Source organism: Camelina sativa, chromosome 18 (genome assembly GCF_000633955.1).
Source record: "Camelina sativa cultivar DH55 chromosome 18, Cs, whole genome shotgun sequence".
NCBI classification, from domain to species: domain Eukaryota; kingdom Viridiplantae; phylum Streptophyta; class Magnoliopsida; order Brassicales; family Brassicaceae; genus Camelina; species Camelina sativa.
In genome coordinates, this window is record NC_025702.1 from 2,290,878 (window position 1) to 2,311,119 (window position 20,242).

A 20,242-nucleotide genomic window follows, 5' to 3' on the forward strand; every position below is an offset into this window, starting at 1 on the left:
TAGTATATTATAGCAAAAAAAACTATTTTCTATAGCTAAAAGTTTATCTCTTTACTTTTATACATTGTTTTTACTTACAAAAATAATTAAATATATATTTTTTGTTAAATTTAATTTAATTTTAAAAATTTTGAACTCATCTACGACTATTTTCTTTAACTAAAAGTGTATCTAATTATTATTATTATTTTTTTAACCAAACAATAAATTAAACAGAAATACTTCGGTTAGTTTCCCAAGCCGAAGGGAATATGTTTACAAAAGAATCTTCAGAGATAAGAGAACGCGAAGCACAAACAAGACAATCTGTCCGCGGGATCCAAGAGATGGAGAATAGTGGGAAGGACTCCAGCGAGTTAAACTCATCGAGCAGGTTGGAGAAGGACGGCTAATCTTCAGGGGACTGCACTATAGTAATTAACTCAGCAAAATCAGTCTCGAAATATTTACAAGCGATCCCTGCAGCACGTATCCGCTCAATGGCCCACAACAATGCTTTTAAATCCGAATGTAGGCAAAGGGGCTCCGTCTTAGATACTTGCCCCCCAACAACAAGGTTCGTTTCTCACCAACGCAACACCACAAGCCCAATACTGAATGCACATTGATTGCTTTCCAAGAACCATAATTCTGAAAACCAGGTGAAGAAACCAAGAAACCATAATTCTGAAAACCCAGATTGCCCATAAAATTCATAGTAATTGAAGAAGTTGATCAGGATCAGTCTGTTGAGAGACATCCCTAAAAAAAAAAGCACTCAAATTCGAGTACATCGACTCATGGAAAACCGTCTGACAAAACCGGATTCGAAGATAAATCCCAAACTTCACACGGTGAGAGCATTAAAAAAACGTGATTAATACTCTCAACCGTATAGTCGCACCTTTTACACCAAATATCACATTGGACACTTTAGTGTATCTATTAACTTTTATAGATAGTTTTTACTTACTAAAAATATTTACTTTATATTTTTTATAAAATTTTATTTTATTTTAAAAATTCTAAACCGGCACATTGGGTGAGTCATAATCTAGTATAAATATATTGAATAATACAAGAGGGAGAGGTATGAAATTGCATTTTTGGACTTAAATCCAAACCACATATTTGGCTGAAGTGATAATGTCTAAAAGACTAAATTGAAATTGTTGTTTAAAAATGAAAAAAGACTAAATTGAAATTGACAAATAACTGCATTTTTACAAATATAATGATAAAAAAAATGTTTTATTGTAATTTTTTAACACCAAACCCAAAAAACGTTATTAGCATACAAATAAGTATGACAGATTTTTCACACGGTACTTAAAAAATAATAACTGTAAACAGCAATATAATAAATAGTAACTGTAAAGGAAAAATGCAAATGAATACTTAACTTTTCACAATGGCATAAAATGTTCAAACATTTTCAATAACACTTTGTTATTGTAAAAGTTATGTCGAATCCTCAAATTAAATCACAATCGATTCTTCCATGAACCAAAGTTATGTCTCATCCGAGTTTTGACTAACACGACTGTGTCACACCTTCTCTATTGGGGGTTTATAGAGAAGTTCTTAGTACTTTGTTGAAAAAAAAAAAAATCAAAACAAAAGAAAAAAAATGTAAGATTTCCCCTTATATAGTATACTCGATCATGGTTAAGAGACGCTATGTGTCAGCTGTCTGTTGTGCGAACAGAAAATACAAAAAGAAAAAAAAATTGAATTAGATATGTATCTAGGGAGAATTTGAATTTGAATTTGAATTTGAATTTGAATTTGAAACTCTTCTCACGGTAAACGCGAGGGTTCGTCATAGGTCTAGGTCGTCCGCTGCGCGCCTTGTTTTTGGTCGGCGTATGAGGAGGTCGCTTCATCAGCCTCATCCAACTCATCTCCTTCATCCACAGCCATATACTTGAATTCTCTGCAGTCGTCAACCGGTCCGCTTCCTTGAATGAGAGTAGGTCTTCCCGGTGTGCTACCTGGGGTCTTGTTCCTTGGAAAGCTATACACCACCCTTCCTGATCTTCAGGAGAAAAAGGCGATCCTGGGAACCCAGATCGAAATGATAACCCAAGCCATGACAACACTCAGGTACGGGATAATATTTAGGATGTACGATTTGGCTGTCCAGTTACAGTGGGGCAATGTCATGAAATTGCTCATTCCTTCCACCCGAAGCCCCTGTTGCCTGCCTGGATGAGCGTCCTCTAAAATTCAAACATGTGGGCGCAAAATGCTATCCTGCTCTATTGTTAGCTCACTTGACCGGAGGGGACCTCGAAGAAAGAAGAATAGACGCATTCACAACCTTACTCGGCCAGTCATTATTGCCTCTATTACATAACCTTTCTCTGGTCTACTCTCCTGGTCACTCAATCTATTAGCCTGGCGGTGAGTCTCGTAGGTGGACGTATCGAACCGAAATAAGATCTTAGATTGACATCTTGATACACAAATTTACTCCTGGAAAGGTAGCAGCTTGGTCCCTTGATTGCGGGGTTTCAAACCTCATACCAAGAGAAAGATTCCAAACCAGCATACGCAAAGTAAAGAGCGGAAAGGTGCTTTGTACCTCATTTCGGAAAACCTCTCTCGTGGCCCTTGCCCATCCTAAAAAAGCCTTGTCCAATTCCTCTTTCCGTAGAAGCCTTGGCAAGTAGTCTTGAACTTATACTCAATGCAGTTAATATGAATTTCGTAACATTTTCTGAATTTTTTTCTCGTAGTTGATGAGCTGCCAACCTCCGGAATTGAGGGTATCCAGTACTGGATGCAGTAGAAGGTGCTCTCGGTATAAAGAGTCACTCCTCGAGGTAGGTCAGCGACTGGAAGAGTCGTTTGAAGGCGATCAGCAGTCGGTCTGATAAAGAAGTCTTTCTAAAGGTGGAATCTTCTAGTTCTTCCTATTTGACCCGAAACCGATCGATCTAGCCATGAGCAGGCCATCCAATGTAAAGACGGTTTTCAGTGCTGGTTATCCAGTTGCGTTGCTGTGTCAGAAGAAGGATACCTATACTGATTCGGTAGACTCTAAAAATACCCTTGGTACTTTATTGACGATCTCACAAAGAATGGATGTTGTTCATGCGGGGAAGAAGCAGCACTGTGCTGAGAGAGATGGGTGGGTAACCAGGTAAGCAAGGAAGTAATAGAAAGACTCTCAAGTGTAGCTCTATCTAAACGCTTCAGCAAACTTGATCTTATTCTCGGTCCTCCTCAAATCACTTGCTTCTCAACTTCTCCTCTCCTCACCTCGTCATTAGGTAGAGACGGACATAGCTTTCCGCCTCTTTCTTTCACAAAAAAATGAACCACCAAAAGCTGTAGATTTCTTTTTTGAAAAGCAGCATGCCGTATCTACTACGTATTCAACTATACAATTCGAACTTTTTGGTAGTTTCCGTTTCTTCGGATGATATGATGGGTCAAGTATTTGCTTCATTGGTTCCAACGGCATAATAAAAAAAATATAGGTACAAAGGGGTACGTAGGCAGCCAAGGACGAATCCTGGTCCAGTTCTTTGCTAGTAAGTGAGGAACCCCTATTCGATAAAGAAGGGAACAGTGCCCCTTTTCTTGATCCAGCCTTTTCTTCGCGCTTCGGTAGTGAATTACCTCAAGCTAACTACTGGCGTCAGTATAATATTGATATAACGGAAGATTAGACTGGCATCTGCCTTAGCCCTGTCTCCCTCTCTAGCTAAGCGCTTATGCCCCGACGGTGGGGCCTTATTTGGAAATGACTACTCCCTAGATACCCATGTCTTTAGTTGGGATCCAAAACTAGAATATAAAATTAACGTAAATAAGTAAAAAAAGGGGGATCTTGAATCAAAATAATTTAAAGTTCTTATTTCTGTCAGAGGGCAATTTTCTCTCTCTTTTTCTCTCTTTCACTTGCGATTGAATCTCGAAACCAGAAAACAATTTGGAATCAGAAGCTTCAAGGTTTGGAATCGAAGGACCTGGAATAGTTTGGATTCAGTTGGGAATGGAGAGAAGGCGATTCGATGGGAATGGAGAGAAGGCGATTAGTAGCGAAGGCGATTTGGAATTTTGTGAATTGATTTTGTTTCCATTAAAACCGCATTCAAACCCATTATGTGAATTCTGTGATTGATTTTGTTTCCGTTCATCACCTGGTTTTATCATTTGCTATTCGAATCGCATGCTGAGTTTGATAAAGTGGTTCTTGCTTTTTGATCTCTTGTGACAAAATTAAAATTGGTGGATTGATGTTCTTTTTGCTTTTCATCATATCCTGTAATTGATCTGATTAACTAGGTTACTGGTATTACGATAAAGAATATATTGGATGCAACATGGTATTTGCTCATTTCGATTCTTCTTTTGCGGATGATGAATGAATCTGGAGTTGGTGATTGTAGTATCTCTTTTGGTTTATGTATCATTTAATCTCTGAACGGCTCGTACTAGAATTGTGTGTGTTTATTGTTTGTTATCGTGTTATGTGTATCTTCTGTTTGTGTTTCCTGTGTTTTCTTAAGTTCTTTAACTGTTGTTATCTAAGACTTGGTTAATAATCTTTTTTGGTTACATAGATTGTGGTTTTAGAAATTGCATATTCTATTGTTTGTTAATCCTCCTGAGTGTATTAATTTTTTATGTGATGATGGTCTTCTCTTCTTCAGGTCTCAGCTTCTTGTTTTCCCCCTCAGATCAACCAAGTTTCATGTCTGAACTTGATTCCCAGGTCCCTACTGCCTTTGGTAAGTTTCAGTTATTTTAAACTTATTTTCAGATGTTTGCTAAGAGTTTTTGATATTTGGAATATGAGATTTTGTAAATTTGTTTCTCAAGTCTTGGATTCTTCAGGTTGTGGTTTGCTGTAGCTCATGTGAGAATTGATAGGAGCTAATTCGTTTCTTTTTTTTGCTTGTTTGCATATCCGTTGTGCTGATGGGAATGTTGAGGACTCAGGTGCAGGAACAAAAGAGTACGTTCACATTCGTGTCCAGCAGCGGAATGGTAGGAAAAGCTTGACAACGGTCCAGGGCCTGAACAAAGAGTACAGTTACACCAAGATACTCACAGACCTCAAGAAAGAATTTTGTTGCAATGGAACTGTGGTTCAAGACTCTGAACTGGGACAGGTACTGATGCGTTTTTTTGTTCTGTTTTCATGATTATGTAAATGGAAAGACTGATTAGAGGAGAAGGATGATGATGAGTATATAGTCCTTTTCTATGGAAAGACTGATTACTGATTACTATTTTTATAAAATCTTGAATGTTTACATATTTATACCACTTTTATTCTATTACAATTTTGAAATTTCAAAAAATAATATTTTAAAAAATAAGAGACCAAAAATTAGAACCTACTATGGGAGGAGAAAATTTTAACTAAGAGATTATGGGTTATTATATTCAAAACAATACACAATTAATTCATAAAAAAATCAAACAGTGTTTAACAAACCACTTATAATCTTGTCCTCACTGTTTTGTTGACTTGCCATAATCTTTCTTCTTCCTCTCTTTGCAGAAACACTTAAAAGCCCAGTTATAACTTAGGAAAAAAGATGGCTAGCTACACGAAGTATCGGAGAATACAAGGTCACACATACCAAGTATATCATTGTATACTCAACTACACAAAGTATATGTATTACATGACCACATGCATGAACTATATGACGTTATGCGGTCAACATCATAGACATATAATCTGGTACACTGATTGATTAATTCCAGAGAAGATCGGTGTTGACCAAAAAATTATTCTAAATTTAAAAAATAAAAAATAAGAAATTATTATATTAAATCATTTATGGTTTTTTATTAATTAAAGTATTCTATTCAATATCTAATTATTATATCGCCAAAGTTAATTGACCGGTGTACTGGATTATATGTCTAAAATGTTGACCACATAATGTCATATAGTTCATGCATGTGTTCATGTAATACATATACTTTATATAGTTAAGTATACAATAATATACTTGGTATGTGTAATCATGTATTCTCCAATACTTCCTATAGCTAGCTATCTTTTTTCCTATAACTTATAACTATAATATGGCCCAACTCATTCCCGAGACAAACAAACGGCATAACCGCTGAAAGGTTACAAAAAAAAATTATTATTTTAACTATATATATATATTTCTATTATTTTTAAGAGGCGCTTCCTAAATAAGAGAATATTTGATTGTAGCTAATAAGAATATGACATCTGTCTTTGTTTTTTAAGAGGCGCTTCCTAAATAAGAGAATTAGGGTATCTCCATCATGTCATTAGCAAAATTGTTTAAAAATTATTTTGTTATATTTTTTTTTAAAAAGTTAGATCAAGAACTTTATTGATTTAATATTTCATAATTTCCTGAAAAATTCTCTGGATCTAGTTTTTTGATCTTCTGAATTTACAACAGTTTTATTTTAATATTTTGCATTGTTTATTTTAATTTAAATAATTCTATTTAGTGTAATCATAAAACTCTACAATTTATTGTGTAGTCTTGAGTCTTTGTGGAATTCGACCCCTAAGTATTACAGTGACCTCTTAATTTTAGAGAGTAGCTCTAGGGTTTAATTTGAGCATATCAAATTTTGGCGCCGTTGCCGGGGATCGAACCCGGGTCACCCGCGTAACAGGCGGGAATACTTACCACTATACAACAATGACAGCAAAACAAAGCTCAAAGGAGGATACAAATAGAATAAGTCTCGGGGAGAGGAAGACTACCACATGTTGTAAAAAGATATATCTTGCTTGTTATGGTATAATACGGGAATGAGTCTAGAAGGTTCTTGATATTGATCAAATTGATGAGACCCACCGATGAAGGCTTAATGGAGGATGTAGTGGAATTTGGTTTGAATTTGGGATGCTACGAATGTCAACGGAGAAGTACATGGTGGTTCGATTTGGATTTGTCTGCTAAGCATATGGATTATGGTTTGGATGATCATGACAGTACCTTAGAGAGAAGATGAGTTTCTGTGTTTTTAAACCTCTTTCACAGGTCTAAGTTTTTGTTTTGCTTGAGGGCAAGCAAAGGCTAAGTCTGGGGGAGTAGTTGATATATCATGGTTTTTATGGTTTTTAACCATGATATTAGGAGTCTTTTATAGTCTTTTGATTTGTTTCATAGGATGTTTTAGAGTCTTAACATTTTTTCTAGGATTTTGACATGAAAGGAGCAAAATGGAGCAATTAGAAGGGATTTTGGAGCAATTGAGCTAAGGAAGAAAACTTGGAGCCGAGGAAGGATGAGAGTATCGATCGACACTGTCTTAGCATCGATCGACACCATGTTTAGCCGAGAGAGAAGCAAGTTTTGGAAATTTTACAAATCTGCCCCAAAGTTTTCCATATTTGCATCACAAGTCCCTGACGTGTTTTAGGACATATATATAGTGTTTTTGGGTTTTAGAAAACCCTTAAGTTTTATTCTAGCAATTTTTATTTTCTGCAACCCTATGGGATTTTGAGAGCTTTTGGGAGAGAGATCTGAACTGCTTTGAGAGAAGAATTCATAAAATCCCTCTTTACTCTTTTAATTGCAATTGCTTATTATTCAGAATTATGTTTTGTATCTTCATTGAATATGTATGGGTAGTTTGATTGTTAGGTTCAGGGTTTTTCACAGAGATTTTATGATTTATTAGATCTGTTTATTTATGATTCATTATCTTTCTAGATCTTCATCATAGGTTGTTCTTCATATTAATCCTTGATTGGCCATCTAGAATTAATAACCTAGGAAAATAAATTGATATGAGAATATAATTGATTTTCCTGATAAAACCTTTTGAGGAGCAAAATTACTTCTTGCAAAGAGATTTGATTTAGTAATTTTGTGAACAATCTAAACCTGTTTTTAAAGCAGATTTTTAACCTAGTGATATATCATGGTTTTTAGGTGTTTTTAGCCATGATATAAGTCTTATTTATAGAGTCTTTTTGGTATTTTTAGAGTTTTTTGAGTATTTATAGGATTTAGCATGAATATGAGCATAATGGAGCTAAATAGGAAGATTTGGAGCTTAATCAAGTATTGAGGCTGAAACTGCAAAGTTGGGAGACGAATTCAGAGGATGCGTCGGCCGATGCAGCCACATTGTCGATCAATGCATCATCCAGTAGAAGAATTGGAAGTTTTCCCACAAGTTTTGAAGATTTACAAATCTGCCCCAAAGTTTTCCATATTTGCATCATTAGTCCCTGAATGTGTTTTAGGAATATAAATAAGTTTTCTAGGTCATTGTTTAGATCTAAGCTTTATTTTTCCCTGCAACTTTTGAGAGAGAACCCTGAGAGATTTTTAGAGAGCTTTTGAAGAGAAGAATCAAGACTCCTTCAGAGAAGATTCATAACTCTTTTTTCTTCTTCTTTAATCTCTTAATGCAATCTATTTTATTCATGATCTGTGTTCTTACAATTATATCTGAGTAGATCTGCTTGTTAGGTTTAAGGTTTCTCATTAGGGATTTCATGGATTGTTAGATTGATTAATTGTTTGGATTCATTATCTTTCTTGTTCTTCACCATAGGTTGTTCTTAATGTTAGATCTTTGATTAGTCATATGGATTTAGATCTTAGGATTATTGATTGATATGATAATATGATTGATTTTCCTGACAAAAACCTTTGGTGAGCAAAATTACTTCTTGCAAAGAGATTTGATTTAGTAATTTTATGAACTTATCTAAACCTGATTTTAAAGCTGATTTTTAACCTAGAATTTTGCAAAGAGATTTGGATTTTCTGGTTTTAAATTTAGATACTATTTGCAGTGAGAACTGATTTATTTTACAATTGTGTTTAGAGTTCAAGAACGGTTCTTAATTGTTGAATCTTACTTGCTTAATTAATTGATCTGATTTTCCATGATTTCTAGAGAATTTTCCTAGACTTAGCGTTTTTAATTCCTGAATTTATAACACTTCTTAATTCTGTTTTTGCATTCTTTTTAAATTAATATTTTGATTTAGCATAATTAAAAGATTATTAAATCTATTGTGTGTATCTATAGTTTTGTGGATTCGATCCCAAAATACTACAGTTGATCTCTTAATTTGAGAGAGTAGCTCATGGTTAAATTTGAGCATATCAAATTTTGGCGCCGTTGCCGGGGACTCTTTTGATTCACCATTAGATTAAAGTATTTGATTTTGTCTAGATTTTTATTTTTCTATTTTACTCACACGCTTTTATTTCTTTTCTCTTGTGTGTTTCAGGTACATGCCTAAGCCAAATACCAGGAAGAATCCTATTGGTCCAGTTGTTAAGCTTACAAACCAAGAGTTAGGACAACTAGAGCGTGATAACACAAAAGCAGCCAAATCAGCAAAGATGGTCAACCCAATCATATTGAGACCTGATGCGGCTAGAGTTTTGAGGGATCAAGAGGGTCATGTGCGCAACGAACAAGGCCAGAAACTTGATGCTGAAGGACAGGTCATTCAGGAAGAACTCATCGTGGTTCAGGATGATGCACGTGGCATCGAGCGACGCAACAACGACATCAATCGACGCAACCAGGAAGACACCGACCGACGCAACATTGGCATCGATCGATGCAATGCCAGAGCCGTGGAAGGTCACTATCAGGGTAGACGGGATAACAATGGAGAGCTTGTCAAGACTCTTGCGGACTTCAACAGACCAGACTTGTTCTATGAGAAGCGCTCCGCAATTGTCCCTCCTCCATTCCCAAGGAATCATTTTGAGATCAAGCCTGCCTACTTTGCTCTTGTTGGACAAAAGCCATTCCAGATGCTGCCACATGAGAAGCCTGTAGACCATATTGAGCAATTTGAGGATATAGTCACAAGCATCAAGGCCAATGGAGTGCTGATTTATTTTAACCTAGAATTTTGCAAAGATATTTGGATTTTCTGGTTTTAAATTTAGATAATGTTTGCAGTGAGAACTGATTTATTTTACAAAAGTGTTTAGATTTCTAGATCTGATCTTAATTTCTTGAATCTTAATTAATTTATTGATTTAATATTTCATAATTTCCTGAAAAATTCTCTGGACCTAGCTTTTTGATCTTCTGAATTTACAACAGTTTTATTTTAATATTTTGCATTGTTTATTTTAATTCAAATTATTCTATTTAGCGTAATCATAAAACTCTACAATTTATTGTGTAGTCTTGAGTCCTTGTGGAATTCGACCCCTAAGTATTACAGTGACTTCTTAATTTGAGAGAGTATCTCTAGGGTTTAATTTGAACATATCAAATTTTGGCGCCGTTGCCGGGGACTCTTTGATCTACCATTAGATTTGAGTTTTGTATTTCGTCTAAATTTTTCTTTTTATTTTCTACTTTCACGTTTTTGTTTTTCTTCTCTTTGGTGTTTCAGGTGTATGCCTCCTAGACCTCACACAAGGAGCAACAAGACTGATCCTACTGTGAATCTTTCAAACCAAGAGTTGGGAAAACTTGAGCGTGAGAACAGAAAAACAGCCAAATCCTTGAAGATGATTAACACAATCATTCTGGTTCATGATGAGGATGGTGCTTTGAGAGATCAAGAGGGCCACTTGCGCAATGAGTAGGGCCAAAAGCTTGATTCAGAGGGCAATGTGATTGCTTAACCAGTTGTCAACCAGCAAGCTGTTGCCGATGAGGAGGTTAACCTTGGTATCGATCGACGCCAACAAGAGGGAACCGATCGACACCCACCTCCAGCAGACGTACTTGGAGCTGCCAACCACGCTAACAACCCGGTTCGAAAACAGGATAAAAACCGGGATCTGATCAGGACTATTGGAGACTTCAACAGAGCTGATTTAATGTATAAAAACCGCTCTGCAATTGTTCCACCTCCATTCCCAAGGAATGAATTTGACTGAAGCCTGCATACTTCCAGCTAGTTGGACAAAGGCCCTTCTCTAACCTGCCAAATGAGAAGGCTTTGGACCATATTGAGCACTTTGAAGACTTGGTGACTAGCATCAAGGCCAATGGAGTAACTGAAGACTATATCTACTGCAAGCTTTTCCCATACTCACTTGCAGGAGAGGCATCCCAATGGTTGAAACAGTTGCCAGCCCGTTCTTTGACCTCTTGGCAACAAGTGAAGGTGGCTTTTCTCAACTACTTTTATGATGATGCCATGTCAGATGAGCTAAGAGTCAAGCTGTCCTCCTTCAAGCAAAGACCAGATGAAGCTTTCAAGGCAGCTTGGGTAAGATTCAAGGCATATCAAAGGGACTGTCCACACCATGGCTTTTCAAGAGTGCAGCTGTTGAGTATCTTTTTCAAAGGGATTGACTGGGAATATCAGCTAGCTTTGGATGCTGCAAGCCATAGGAACTTCAAGACAAGATTTCTAGAAGATGCTGAAGCTTTGATTGAGAATTTGGCTTCCAACAATAGCACTAAGAGAGCAGATAATGAAAGGAAGAGATTGCATGGAGGATTTGATTCAAAACAGCTAGCTTCTGTTAATGCTAAGCTGTATTCAGTTCACAATCTTCTAGTGGGTAAAAAGTCAGTTCAATTTGTTGCTGAGGTTGAGACATTTGAGCCTGAGCCAGAGAATACAGAGGAGAATGTCAACTATGTGTATGGAGTTGGGTATCAAGGACAGAGATTCGGTAATCAACAAAGTAACAAGCCTTACAGTGGGAACTCTTCAGGCTACACTCCTAAGCCAGATTACCAGAAGCAACAACAGAACAATGGTTATACTAGAACCTATGGGAACTCATCTTATCAGTCTCCTCCTCCACAGACTTCTTCTGAGAGTAGAATGGAAGCTATGCTAGAGCTACTTTTGCAAGGCAGGAACAGTTATCAGTGATATTCAATGGGAAGATTGATTATGTCTACAATGAGCTTACTGGGAGGATTGATGCTTTGAACATTTATGTCAAGAAGCTGGAAAATCAGGTTGCGCAGACTGTTGGGTCTGTTAAAAGGCAAGAGGGATTTCTCCCTGGAAGAACTGAGTCAAACCCCAAGCCTGCTTGCAATGCCATATTAGTGAGGGATGAAGAATATGGTGAAATGGAAACTGCAGAAAAAGGAGAGCAATCGGCCAAACCCGAGTCCAATTCGACTTCAGACGATTCCAGCAGCTGTTGTCGATCGACACTCATCTCAAACAGAACCTGAAACTACAAAATCTCCGATTCCAGCAGCTGTTGAGAGGGTGTACAAGCCTAAGGTCCCTTTTCCTAAGCCAAGAAGGTCCAAGCAGGAGCTTGAGGAAGCTAGATGCAAGGCTATGATGTATAAGGTGATGATTGAGATGCCTTTGATTGATGCAGTAAAGCTTTCACTACCACTTAAGCGGTATGTGAAGAGAATGGTATCCAATGGTTTGAGCCCTGAGGAAGGAGCACTACTTACAAAAGATGTCAGTACAATTCTGTTGAACCAGCATGTTCAAAAGAAGAAAGAGAAGAAGCAAGAGGTGGTTGTCTCTGAGAAAGTGAGTGCAATGATCCAGAGTAGGATTGCAAAGAAGTTACTATATCCTGGAAGTTTTGTGTTAGATTGTTCTATCTCCACAGGAAGGTTTGCACACTCACTTTGTGATCTTGGCTCTAGTATTAATCTGATGCCACATTCTGTTGCTGTGAGACTTGGGATGACAGAATTCAAGCCAACTCAGATTTCTCTTATCTTAGCTGATCACTCCAAAAGAATTCCTGAAGGCATTTTAGAGGATATTCCAATTAAGGTTTGAAACTTCATGATTCCCACTGACTTTGTGGTGTTGAAGTATGACAAAGAGCCTAGTGATCCTCTCATCTTAGGAAGATCTTTCTTGGCTACAGCTGGTGCCATTATAGATGTGAAGAAGGGACACATAACACTGAATGTGGAAGGTTTGAGTCTGAACTTTGAGATGGATAAGCTAAGGAGATCTCCTACTATTGATGGACAGACATTTTCTGTGGAGATTGCTTCTAATGATGATCCGATAATAAAGATTCATGAAGACATTACTGCTGGGTATGTCAAGAAGTTAGGTATTGTTGAGAAGCTAAACTGCAGAGAAGAAACACGAGTTGCAGGTGTAGTGTCGATCGATGCTCCATTAGCATCGGTCGATACCCCTCCACATCTGAGCCTGAACTTGTCCAAAACAGATGCTCCAAGTCAGAAACCTGTTTCCAAATAGAAGACTCACCCCTCCACACCCCAGAGTCCTCAGGTAAGGCAAAGGTATGCATCTTCTTCACCCAAACCCCCTCCTATCATCAACAAAGCTTTCAAAGGTACAAAACTGTTTTGCAGTTAACCAAGCCACGAGATTATCGTAGAGCGCTTGTTTCTTCTATTGATGATTTTGCAGGACATAAGAGAAGCAAACCCATCCCAAAACCCCGCCCTGGTCCTGTTCCTCATGTCCTTGATAGACCTTAGTCTTCTACTGTTTATACACCACCTTGGATGAAAAGGTCATGCTATGGGAGGCATTCACTGCCACGTTCTGATCCCCCGGATGCCTGAAATCCGCTGCACAGTCAAGCTAATGACTGAAAACAAGCGCTTAGTGGGAGGCAACCCACTTCTAGGTTTTTCTTTTCCTTTTGAGTCATTTTTCTTTTTGCATTGAGTCATATTTTTTTTGAAATTTGTTTGAAATCATGAACTATCTATCTATCATGTTGCTTTTAACTTATGTGTGAGTGTCTCTTAACAGAATAATCATCCAAGGATTAATCCATCAACACAACTATCTGCAACTAACAAGGAGTTATGGCCAAAAACACCATTCGTGATGAGTGTCGATCGACACTAAAATGGTGTCGGTCGACGCTAATGGGTAACAGAATCAGTTCGTCTTTTCATTACAATTTTCAATACTTTTTGTTTATTTTTGCTTTCCTCTTACTTGAAAACACTGGGGACAATGTCGTTTAAGTCTGGGGAAGATTAGTACTGACTACTAACATAGTTTTTGTTTTTAGTGTGTCAAAACCGATTTTTGTTTTTATTGAGTCAAATTTTTCAAAATTTTTGTTGGGAACTATGATTTTTCTCTTTAGTGTATTACCTTGGTTGATTAATGCTGCAGATTGAATCCACTAATCCGACTAATGAAAAATCCAATGGCTGACCAGTAAATCAGAGACATCCAAATTTCCAACTGATTCCATAAAAGCCTGAGGTAACTTCTGCACTTTTCTTTTACCTCATCAAAGAGATTGATGTTCATAGAGCTTGACTCCTTGTTCATACCTGACAAGTAAGATTTTCAAAAGAAAATGGTACTCCTCTCCCTTATTTAAGTTGAAAAGTTTATTTCTGAGAGCTTTGTTTAGAAAAAAAAGAGAATAAAAGATGAGATGATTTTGATCAGTTTAGAGAGGTAGGTAAATCACCTGTGACCTCATTATTCTACTCTTGAGTCAAATGATCAGAAACGATTTGAGCAGTCGGATTCTCTTTCTCCGAAATCCTAACAGTTCTGTTTCTCTCTTTGCTCTAAAGAAAAAGCTTGATCTCCTTCTCTTCCTCCTTTACACAAAAAAACCAAGGGTTCTCACACTTTCTCTCCTTCTCTCTCATTATGTCGACACAAGCAAGAAAAAGAGAGGAGGCGTGACTTTACGAAGAAGATTAAGGGTTTTTGGTTTAATTTGATTAAACCAGGATTTAATTAAACCAAAAATCAATTAAAACCCACTCCTTTGATTTATTAAACACATCCCAAACTCTATTCCCACAACACGGACGTTACATTAAGAAAGCAAAAGCTCACCTAATAGTAATTTTACACTTGATCGTAATTTTTACATACCAGCCTATCTTTTCTCTAGTCGAATTGGAACCAATTGGCTAAATTTCTAACCTTTGCCAAATCCAACAAGTATCCACGTTTTTCTGTAAAAACTAAACATGGCTAGGATGGCTAAGAATAAATCAAGCTAAGCTAAGAAGAGATGAAGGAAACTGACACCTGGCTCGTTCAAGCAGTGGGGCTAATGCCGAGATCCAGAAGAGAAGCGATATCACCATGCTCAACGTCTTCTCGAGAGGGCAAATTTTTCAATTGATCAAAAGCAGCGACACTAAAATAGAATCTTCTGGAAGGTAGAAGAGGAGGAGAGACACAAGAAAGAGAGAGATGGATGAGGGAAAAGTGTTGTCTGAGATGAATTGAGGGGGAGATGAGGGTTTTCCGTCGGCGGTTTAGATGTTTCGGTCGAATAGTGAAAGTGAGAGAGAGACCAGACACAAGAGGCAAAAAAAAAAAAAAGAAAAAAAAAACATTTTTCCCCAGCCAATCAGGTGTCGACACAACCTGATTCTTAGTGATCTTTAAACGTCTAACATAGGATCGATCACTAGAAAAATTTGTTTTTTTCATTAATATAATTTATTTTTAAATTTAAGCAACTCTTAAGATATTGCTAATAACCTTTGATGGAGATGACCTTGAGCGATTCTCTCATTTTATCTTTCTCTCTCATTATTATATTATTTTTTATTTAAGATCTCTGAAATAATATCCTCCAAATGGAGATGTCCTACTAACTCATTATCAATCCTTAATGTTTTAGTGGCATATTTTAAACATTTAGCACTTTATAAAATACTATGATTGATCCTGTGATACACCACAAGAAAAAATTTTGTATATTTTTATATATAATTGTAAAATGATATTACTTGTAATATATCAAAATTTATCCTAATGAGTTCATGAATAAAATGGGTTAATGGGTTAATTGGTTTAGTGGATAAAATGAATCGAGTTTTCATGGGTAATAGTTTAATTTTTTAATCCATCAATTCTATTTTTATTGAGTCAAATGGTTAAACTGGTTCAATATAACAAAAAATCTGTAAACCATTTAAAATGTATAAACCGATTTGCTTTGATTTTTTCCCAAAACAGCTTCTTCGTGATTTGAGGTTGAGGAGAAAAATAGAATTTGGATCGGATCTTCGCCGGCGTGAACTAGGCAGCTGGTTCGCTCCTCTCATCTTCACCTGAGTTCAGGTTTGTTTCTTCTCTCGTACTCTCTCTCCCTCCCTCTCTTCGTCTGTCTTGGTGTCTTTATGTCTCTCTCGGTCTCTCTCGGTCTCTCTGTCTCATGGGTTTGATTATTGATTTGGTTTCTCCTTTAGTCATTGATATCAAAACCAGGCAGCTATCATGATTTTTGGGTTTTGATTTTTTATGGGTTTTGATATCTTAGAAAAAATTTGACTCTGGCTTTTGATTTTTTGTATATATATATATATATATTATTGTATTTGAAAACATTTACATTATCAGTTATTAAATAAATATGTGTTCAATTTGAAAGATTTATAAGTATGTATATTTATTAAAAATAACTATATAACTATTTTTATTAAATTTTCATATTTATTATTTAATTTTAATTTTAAATAATTTTGGTATAAAGTGATAATTTCGGATTAAATGATTATAATATAGATGAATAGTATGCTATTTATTAATCCAGATTTATCGTCAATGATAGAAATTAGAAATATTTGGATATTGATGAATGATCATATATAGAAAAACTAATTAAATTAATGAATCATTCCGATAGGATATTGATAAGGTGGATAGTTTTAAGAGCTTCAATAGACTTCTTTTATTAGTTGGGGTTATATATTCCAATAGTTGGGGTTATATATTTCATTGTTGACCCAACTCGTAAAGATGACACAAAAATGTATTAAAAAAATGTTAATATAGATAATTAGTTTTTTTATATACTACTTAAGTCTTTCCCTCTTTGCTGAAAAAAAAAAGTCTTTCCCTCTTTCTCCGTAATTATGGTTTTGCTCGATTGTATGATTGTGAGCAGATAAGGAGAACATGCCAAATACGGTGAAAGATGTGAAATTGATAAGCGCGGGTAGATATTGCAGACAGGGCTGGTCGGACAATTTTAGATGCCCTACGCCAAAAAAAAATTTAAATACCATTTTTATTATTGTATATAAAATCACAAAAATAGTAATATAAAAAATATTTTCATAATTTTGATTTTAAATCCACAAACCTAAATATGTTCTTTTTGCTTTCTCCTTTTTTCATTTTTCTTTGTTTTTACGTTCATTTAAAATTTTATATGAAAATAAATATTATATTACCTAATCACTCATTATTGATTTAAAACTCTTCCAATATGAATTTTTTTTTACTAGAGTTATAAATTTGTTTTTCTAAATAAAATTTTGCTTCAACACTCATTAACAACAAGTTTAGTTAACATTAATCTAATATCACAAACAATAAAAAAGATGAGATAATTTTTGTGGAAAAAAAAATGAGATAATATTTTTCATAAACCTAATAAAACTTCATATGTAAATTGGATATATCTACATAAATAATATCTTTTTCTTATATTGAACTTGAACTTATAATTACTTTTTTTTATTTATAAAAACAATAAAAAACTAAATAAAGAAAGAAAAAAAAAATTTACATATAAGGCTTAAAATTTTTGGGCTAAAATATGCCCCAAAAAATTTGATGCCCTAATCATTGGCTTCACTTGATTGCCCTATGGACCGGGCCTGATTGCAGAAGTCCGGTCTGTAATCTCTCAGGTGCTATCACCACAATGCATGTAATAATTCAACATCAGGTTATTGAAAAAGGAAACTTGATTTAAACGATTTTATGATGATTCAGAAGCACTGTTTGGTAACCTCATTGGTCAAGTAGAGTTAAAAAGCTTTGCAGATTCAGATTCTGTTCTTGAGCCTTTTTTTTTTGTCAAACCCATAAGAGGGAATTTTAATTAAACCGGAATCATAATTGTTGAGTTACAAAGCGGATTAATAGCTAACTTATAAAATTCATCAGCCCGACGGTTGAGTTTACGATTAACATACAAGAAATAAATTTCAACAAAATAAAGGGATAGAACTAGGATATCGTGGAGAATCCCGTATAGCTCATTCGATGGAGACTCTGGAGTGATGGCTTTGAATCAGCATCTGTGAATCTGAAGTCAGAAGTTTGTTGAAGTCGAGATCTAGGGCTTGCTATAGAGCAAGGGATATTGCAATCGCTTTTGCTAAAATCGGAGAGGCCACATTTGGCGATGATGCTTGATTTGGAATCTCCAAATATCGGGAATAGTCAGTAAATACCCATCCAGAACCTGCATCCTGAGTCTCTGTTATCCATGTCGCATCTGTGAAACAAGAGATAGTGTCCAGTCCGAGATCTGGCAGTTGGGGTTCTCGCCGGGGTTCCTTAATCGGGGATTGTGGTAACTGAGCAGCGATCCACTCGCGGGCACGGATGGTTGCCTGAGATATAATCTCCTGCGGTGAGGTTTGCTTTTGTTTAGATATCTTTTTGTTTCGAGTAGTCCAAATATTCCAGAGTATCCAAGGGGCCAAAGTCTCCAAACCAATACCCACTGGTGGCAGGTTGATTCCTGAATTTACTAACTCAAGTCCCATTTGTAGGTTGGTGATTCGGTTGGGATCAATTGTAACCTTGAACGGTGTTTTCTCCCAAACCTGGAGGGCAAAAGGGCAATGGAAAAGGAGGTGTAGGGTTGATTCCGCTTGGAGGCAGTGGGGACACGTCACAGAAGGGTTCACTCCCCGGATCTTCAGGTTTTCCCCTATTGGTAATGCTTCGTGCATAGCTTTCAATAAGAAAAACTTAAGCTTTGGAAGACATTTGATATTCCAGATTCCTTTGTACCAGTTAAAAGAGGTGGTTGCAGGTCGATTGGCTGTTAGATCTTTCTCCTTTGCGGATGCGGCCAAGTATCCTGACATCGCCGTATAAATTCCTGAGTTGGTAAGTAGCCAGAAGTGGCCATCTTTGGCTCCTTTTTTTCTTGGTCGTAGAACAAATATCTCTTTTTCATTAGCCGGTAGCAGTGCCTTGACTTTCCCATGATCCCATGTTTTTGTGTTAGGACAGAAAAGGCTACTTACCCAAAGGTCAGCGACTCTGTAGGTGGTCCCATGGGAATGATTCTATGCGAGAGAGAAATCCATGGTTCGTACCACAATAAAGTCTCTTGTCCAGTTCCAATTACTTTTCCAAGATGGGGTTTAAGGAGGTCCCGGCCAATACATATTCCTCTCCAACCGTGTGAAGCTGAGTTTGGAACGCAGCAATCTAAGAAGGAGGTAGAACTGCAATATTTTCCTAGAAGCACTCTTGATAACAAACTGTTTGGTCGAGTCAGGATTCGCCAACTGATCTTCGCAAGGAGGACATTATTAAATTTTTGTATGTTTCTTATACCTAAACCTCCCTCCTTTTTTGCTTTTGTTAAATTTGACAACAAACCCAGCTAATCTTCTTGTTTTCTTCAGAGGAATCCCACCAAAACCTCGTAAGCAAGGATTGAATTCTTTTAGAAAGAGATCCTGGGATTTTGAAGCAAGACATGGTGTATGTTGGCATAGCAGAAAGCACAGATTTTAACATGGTTGCTTTCCCGACAGTAGATAATGGTCTCGAGACCCACCTCCGAGATCTTTGGCGGATACGGTTTGTGATCAGGTTAAACATATCTCTCTTTTTCTTTCCAAAAAACTCAGGGAGTCCTAAATATTTACCTAACCCTCCTACCCTTTGGATTCCTAGGATGTGCTGAGCTTTCTTTTTAACCTCTTCTGGTGTTTTAGGAGAGAGGTAATTGCTGACTTACTTTTGATTATAAGTTGTCCTGAAGCATGTTCATATTTCTGAATGATAGTCATTAACGTCCTGCAACTTTTTTGATCTGATCGGCAGAAGAACATCGTGTCGTCAGTGAAGAGAAGATGATTCACTCGTGGGCTCCCTAAGGCCACTCGAATACCCGGTAGGATTCCTTCTTGTTGAGCCCTTTGACACAAGCTAGAGAGAACTTTACTACAAAGGATAAAAAGATAGGGGGATAAAGGGTCCCCTTGTCTAAGTCCTCTTGAGGGGGTGAGTTGACCCTGGGTTGCTCCGTTGAGAAGGAAGAAATATGAAACTGTAACAACACACTGCCTAATCCATTGGATCCATTTATGGTGGAATCCCATCCTTTCCATGACTGATGTGATAAACTCCCATTCTAGCTCGTCGTAGGCTTTACTCATATCTGTTTTGACAGCCATATAGCATCGTTCTTTGGCTCCTAAGGTTTTGAGATAATGTAGACTTTTCTGTGTGATTAGTACATTATCAGTAATGGCTCTCTGCGGTACAAAGGCTGACTGATTTTCTGAGATTATTGCATTCAGCATGGCCTGGATAGGAGCTTGGATATTATCTTATAGAAGACAGAGTAGAGAGCGATAGGTCTGTAATACA

At 36.6% G+C, this 20,242-nt stretch overlaps 1 protein-coding gene across 1 annotated transcript; it reads right to left on the minus strand.

Annotated features, from left to right (window-relative positions):
- On the minus strand, nucleotides 1,810–15,389 carry LOC109130454. Its single transcript, XM_019240016.1, has 3 exons — nucleotides 14,903–15,389; nucleotides 9,349–9,765; nucleotides 1,810–2,017 (listed from the first exon to the last, which is right to left on the minus strand). Exons 1-3 carry the CDS (start codon nucleotides 14,959–14,961, stop codon nucleotides 1,810–1,812), a joined length of 684 nt encoding a protein of 227 aa, XP_019095561.1. The 5' UTR covers nucleotides 14,962–15,389.